The sequence below is a fragment of the Pinus tabuliformis genome, chromosome 9 (assembly GCF_031772625.1).
Source record: "Pinus tabuliformis cultivar Carrire ecotype Pingquan chromosome 9, CPIR1, whole genome shotgun sequence".
In the NCBI taxonomy this organism is placed as follows: Eukaryota; Viridiplantae; Streptophyta; class Pinopsida; order Pinales; family Pinaceae; genus Pinus; species Pinus tabuliformis.
The window spans coordinates 147,205,756-147,212,424 of record NC_142307.1 but is presented as its reverse complement, the minus strand read 5'-3'; the positions used below and the strand labels follow the sequence as shown (position 1 = coordinate 147,212,424).

At 40.7% G+C, this 6,669-nt stretch overlaps 1 protein-coding gene across 6 annotated transcripts in view; it reads left to right on the top strand.

Moving 5' to 3' along the window:
- Window positions 1–600: 600 nt before the first annotated feature.
- Window positions 601–6,669, top strand: part of LOC149147537 (uracil phosphoribosyltransferase-like) — a 328,480-nt gene continuing 322,411 nt past the window's right edge. For 3 of the 6 annotated variants that reach the window (XR_016262486.1, XR_016262488.1, XM_089439250.1), the window contains exon 1: window positions 611–1,060. Coding sequence is in view for 1 of the 6 variants with exons in the window: in XM_089439250.1 (XP_089295376.1) it covers window positions 941–1,060 (120 nt within the window). In the remaining 5 variants the exon portion in view is untranslated. Of the gene's footprint in view, window positions 1,061–1,303; window positions 1,698–6,669 lie in introns of those variants that run through there. The other 3 variants (XR_016262490.1, XR_016262489.1, XR_016262487.1) reach the window with 3 other exon arrangements.

Genomic DNA, 6,669 nt, shown 5'->3' with positions numbered 1-6,669 from the left:
CAGGGTCCCATATGAACGCACACTAGATCAGCAGAGAAGCCACAACGCCATAGTCCAAACACTCCACAAAGGCGCAACTAGCCCATGGCCCTAGCAAACTCTCTTGACCATCAACTCTCTCATCCACTACCTTGCAGGAAGAGTTCATCGCCTAAGAAACAACAACCGTTATACTATCACCGCCACCGAATATAACAACAAGAAGCGGTCTGAAGAGTTCTATCTATCACCAACTCATCACATCACTTTATGGTTCAACATGATTACACCTACCACATGCCTCGTAAGATGTAGCCAAATGTTGATGCACCCCCATTGGGATAATTTTAATTTTAATAAATAAATATCACAGAGTTTTATTTTCATTTTTAACTAAATAAAATATACATTCTTAAAATAATCTTAATTATCTACCTTATCACGTCAAAATCAAGCCATGCCAATTTTGTTACCTCATGTTCGTTTTCAATCACTTTTACGAATTATCTACCTTCTCACGTCAAAATCAAGCCATGCCAATTTTGTTACCTCATGTTCGTTTTCAATCACTTTTACGCTTGAGAAGCTTGAGTGCTTATACGCTTATACACATTGATAATGTAGCCTACCCTTTTTACAAAATTCAGTGGAGGCTGTACCTTCATTTTAATTAGAAATGCATCTTACATCATTTACCGCCAAATGATCAGACAATTTTAGAGAAGGCCAATGACAATTTCCTTCACCACCTGTTCGTATTCAAACTTTTTAAGACGGGTAGGCCACGACGAACTATCGAGCTTATCCACTTGTTGATGAGGTGGTCTGCAATTTGACAAAATTCAAAGGGTGAACAGTGATAACAACGCTCAGAAGGTTGCCGAGTTATCATATTATCAGGTTATTACGTTCATTTCCAGATTCAGGGGAGGGGTGGGATATCGCTCTGATTCGGGCAGGAATGGCCAGCTGTATAACTTCTTCAATCGCTTCTCTTTCTACCGGCATCTCCATCTCCACTTATTATTCCTCTGCGCATACTCAACAGTCCCAATTACGCAGGCGTTATTGCCCTGTAAAGGTAGGTACTGTTTGTGTCGTCTTATTCTTGCTTTTGTTATTTAATTCGTGGGTTTGCCCTGCTCATCCATACTGAAAAAAACAAAAAATTGAATGAATTTGTAATGGTTGTAAATGCTCTTCTACGTGTTGAATTTGAATAAGACAAGTGCATTGCTGTTACCCATTACATGCATTTGGGGTTTGGATTTAGCAAACTATTTAGAAACTGGACCGTGCTAGTGGCCAGGTTGTTGAAAGGCCAAATACCCCAAATGGATGATTGATGGGTTTGTGACAGGGATAATCTACGGGACCAAGGAGTACCAAATTGTAAATTTTTTCCTCTTTGCGCTGCTTCAGTGTCACACCCATTTCTCCTGTACTTAGTCGTGGGTTACAGGGGCCTGCATGATCAAATGCATAAGCCGATAAACTGTGATGATCAGAAACTCATAAGACGTTGCGGGTATAGTGTGAGTAACTAATGAGTACAGAGTTATGTTTATTTCAGCCCTGAGCTTTGCCAGCTCAATATAGAGAAGGAAAACAGCTCGTGGAGTTCAATGTGTGCAGTTTTATTGCTGGTCTATCACCTGAGTACATTTTTCTGCAGGCTTTTGGTGTTGACATATATATTCCGTGTGCTGGATGGAGAGGCAAGGGATTATTGTTTTGATTTACCCATTTTTCAAGCTATACTTTATGGCTACTTATTTGGATTTAGATTTAGAGTTACCTTCCTTTTTATCAATCTCTTTGCTGGGAAATGTGTTATGCGCTCTCTTTATAGCTGCTACTAGTGTATGCACTGCCAGGTCCACTGACTTGTTTTGATCATTCATGGAGATTAGTAAAATCTCAATTTCAAATTTTCAGCAACTATAAACTATATGCTTATTACAATATTTTTGTGGTGAGATTAATGTAAGAGATGATGTATCAGGTAGTTAAGATAGTATGGGCTTAAAGCTTTGCCAATCTAGAAGCAGAGTTTGGATTTCAAGTACCAGGATTGATTTGTTAGCATCTCTTCTCTTCTCTTTCTGGCATTTCACTTAACAGTTTTGCACATCTTATACGAAATCTAGCACAATATATACAAGTGTTTAGATAGAAAAAAGAGGGCTGCTAAATGTTGAGAATCATAGCTCGGATTGGAACTTCCAGATGAAGTAGTTTGAGATGATTTTGAAATTCAATTGTATTTTTAGAAAAGTAATTCTATTTTGTAATTCACTATAGTAAGAAAAGTGAAAGGCTTATTTTTATCTGTTGAGTCACTAATTGTATTTCATACATGACTTATGAATCTGAAATTGTATCTTATGCATAACTTAGACGAGGATAAATCTTAAAATAAATTCTCCACTAAAGTTATAAAGACAGGGCAGGGTAGAGGCTTTTAACACATGCACACGTGTGAGCAGTTGAGCAAAACGGGGAGAGAGAGAGAGAGAGAGAGAGAGAGAGAGTGCAGGCAGCCAGGGAAGAAACATTCTTGGGAAACATGTCATTCAAGACAACAATCCGCACAGTTTCATATGGTGACACGGACAAATCTGGGCAGATTAGTACTGTCATATGGGTGTTGAAATGTGTAGCTTGGGAGGTATTCCCAAAACCTCTGGGGTACTGGGTTTGTGAGGAGTTGACCCATGAAATGGAGCTTCGTGGGCAATGTACCCAAGTGGTGGGTTTTGTACCCAAAGACATGGGTGAAAGACCCAAGGAGAAAATTATTGTTTATTCATTGAATGCATGTGGGGCAACCTTGATGGACTTAGGGGTACCAAAAGCGGGTTGTAGAAGTTAATCTACAACTAAGATTGGATGAAAGATCCTGAAAGAAACACGACTTGGAAAAGATCGCAAGGATAGCCTGATGATGACAAGAAGATCACTTTTCGATGAAGAGAAGGATGACATGATTATTGATTCAACACTATGTTTCGTTGAAGGGAAGTGATGTAGAAGATGGTTGATGCCCTACAAAGAAGTTATGGAAGAAGAAGGCTCCATGATAAAGAAGTTGAAGTTCATCCATGACATGATGATGCAGAAAGGAGGAGCCCTACAAGCAGTTGATAGTACCATGATCTCCACCAAAGAGCAGATAGCTACTGTTGTAAACAAGTCCCTAGTTAAGAGGGAGTTTGGGCAAGTCCCTAGTTAAGAGGAAACTTGGGTATATTCCTTTTATAGGAATGAGTAGATCCTCTCTAGTTGAGAGGGAGATATAGACACATCATTCTTGTCTTCTTTATGAAGAAAGAATGGAGGATTGTGTAAGCATCTGAGACTGATGCTGATACTCTTTGAGGATGAGGTAGGGCATCCAATAGGTAAGGGTAGTCGAAGAGGAAATTCCCTGAGGATGTGGTAATCCAAGATGGGAATGGTCCTGGAAGGACATACCTTGTGAACATCTGTATAGGGTATGTGCCTTGAAAGACAATGATAAAGGTGTCTATAAGTCATTGTCTCCCCAACATTGTGCTCTAATTTTGTGGAGAGATAGAGCTGTTAGTCAAGGCTTTGCTATATGACAATGCTGGTTGATATGATGAGATGCACTAATATAAGTTGATAAGATAGTTTATGGGATGGCTTACCAATTCGACTCTTCTTATGAGAATTCTTCAGTATGAGAATGTCCATGTACCTTGTATGTATTATGAATACCTCCCTAGTTAAGAGGGAGTGTTGGAAAATGTAACTAGGTTCAGTCTTCATAATGTTTTATGTAAATTTGTTTTTTGTGTTTGATGTAAAAGAGAAAAGAAAATATATTATTATTATTATAGCATGGGTTTCATGCTCTAAGTTAATTCATTTATAGGTCAAGCACCCTTTGTGTGCTTTTAGGGCTCTGTCAAAGAGTCAAAGAAGTCAAAGAATCATTGTAATATGTAAAAGACCATATTAGGCATCATGTATCAAGTCAAAAATATTTAATTGAGTCAAAGTCATGTCTAAAGACCCTCCAAGATTAAGTTGGCCCAACAGTCAACAAGTTGGCCTACAAGTGACAAGTAGACTGTTAGTTTCTATAGCATTGGAGGTGTTCTAGTCTCGAAACTTTGTGGAGGCTAAAACATATGAGTTCTCCATAACCCAAAAATCATTTATGGAAATTCCACCCAGAAGTGTCTCAATTAGATTATTAGCCTATATTTTAATATTTCCTAAGTCCAAACTTAGGAAATCTAGTTAATTAATTAGAATTAATTGAGATAAGGTGTGAATCATCTAGAAACTCACACTGATCGATAGGGAATTAATCTGGGCCATTGATAAAGTAATGTAGGTTGCAGAAGCAATTTGCTTTAGTATTCAGAGAATAACTTGATAATGTATATTAAAATCAGGTAGAAGAAAATTCAGTTTTGTTGCAGTAGGGGTTCTTTGGACTAGAAATTTTCACAGACATTTCGTGAAAGCAAGAAGCCGAACAGGTACTGAGGGTATTTAGCTGCCATGAGTACCATAGTACAATCTGAGCCATGAACATTCGAAGAATCCGTGAAGCACCAAGTTTGGAAGGATGCGATGAACGAGGACTATGAGTTGATCATGAAGAATGATATCTGGGATGTGGTTCCTAGACCCAAGGACAAGTCAGTGGTCACTTCAAAATGGCTTTATAGAATCAAAGATGGAGTTGATGGGAGTGCTGAAAAGTTTAAAGCCAGGTTCATTGCTCAGGGCTTCTCTCAAAAGGAAGGAGTGGACTATGATGAGATATTTGCAGCGGTTGCCCAATATACCACTATCCATTTGATCATAGCCCTTGTTGTCTCTCAAGATGAAGCCTACACCAAATGGATGTCAAAATTGCCTTCTTGCATGGCTCGCTTAAGGAGGAAGTCTATGTAGAACAACTTGTGGGGTTCGAAGTTCAAGACCGAAAGACACATGTATGCAGGTTGAAGAAAGCCCTCTATGGGTTGAAGCAAGCCCCTAGGGCTTGGTATGAGAGGATTGATAACTATCTTATGAAGCTGGGTTTTACAAGGAGTGAAGCTGACCCGAACCTATACTTTAAGGTTGAAAGGACATATCTCTCATTCTGGTTCTTTATGTGGATGATCTTTTTCTGACAGGTGCAGACCCTCTCATTTATCAATGCAAGAGGGAGTTGGCTTCCGAATTCGAGATGAAGGACCTAGGTTTGATGCACTACTTCCTAGGCTTGGAGGTTTAGCAAAAGCCAGGTGAGATTTTCCTTTCTCAAGGAAAATACATTGTGAAGCTACTCGAGAGATGTGGGATGGTGGAATGCAAGTCTGTGTCTACTCCGATGGAACTCAACTTCAAGAAGCTATGTGGAAGTGATGCTAGGCTCGAATTGGAAAATCATTCTGAGTATCGACAACCTGAGGGGCCCCTGATGTTCTTGGTAAACTCTCGTCAGAACATATGCTCCGCTGTGAATACATTGAGTCAATTTATGGTCGAGCCTCATCACATACATTGGATTGCTGCTGACTGGGATTGCAGTGTGGTGGATCGTAAGAGCATGTTTGAGTGTTGCTTCTCTTTGGGGTCTGCTTCAATATCTTGGATGAGCAGGAAGCAGAAATTGGTTGCTTTAAGCAACGCCGAGGCCGAATACATTGCTACTAGTATGGCCTGTTACGAAGCTGTTTGGTTGAGGAAGCTCTTCAGTGAGCTATTTGAGCAGGTGTTGGATACCATTGTGATCTTCTGCGACAACCAAAGTGAGATTCGACTTTCAGAGAATCTCGTGTTCCACGACCGCTCCAAGTACATTGATATCAGGTACCACTTTATCTGGGATATGGGACAATGAGGAGAAATAAGGCTCCAACACATCAAGATGGATGAGAAGGTCGCAAACATTTTGACGAAGCCCTTAGGGAAGGTCAAGTTCTTAGCCTTCCCTGAGAGACTTGGAGTCGTGGAAAGACCCTCTTATGAGGGTCCTGCATGAGTTGGACACTGAGCTCTGGGAGCTCTTGGGGGCTTGGGGTACTTCTTGGAGGTATGAGCGACCATAGGGTGAGTGGTTCACCTTCCCCTAGTGGTGTGGTATGGACAGGGTGAGTGGTTCAACTTCCCTTGTGATACCCCATGATGGTTGACATGTGTGTAGGGTGAGTGGTTCACCTTCCCCTACAATTGCGGACACATGTATGTAGGGTGAGTGGTTCACCTTCCTCTATGATTGACATATGCATAGGATGAGCGGTTCACCTTCTCCTATGGCATATGAGCAGGATGAGTGGTTCACCTTCTCTTGTCGATGCCCCAACATACATCCTACCCATGGGAAGTACCTCTCATCTGGCCAATGAGTTGGGAAACGTGGATAGGGACCATAGCACTACCGATGGACGCATCGTGTACTGTCGTACTCCCTATGTCTAGGATGCATGGTGTTCAACAACTTGATCTGGGATCATTTGAGGTTCTACCTCTAGACTGACTTTTGTCAGTGGAGAGTGGTAAGGTCTTGTGACTCACTCTCGATCAATTCTTCTTCATTATTACTTCATGGTTCAACAGAGAATAGCAGAGCAGAGATGACAGAGATGGTACATGATGACAGGATGGCATGATGACGACAGATGGATTGGCAGTTGGAATTCTCCCTAGTTGAGAAGG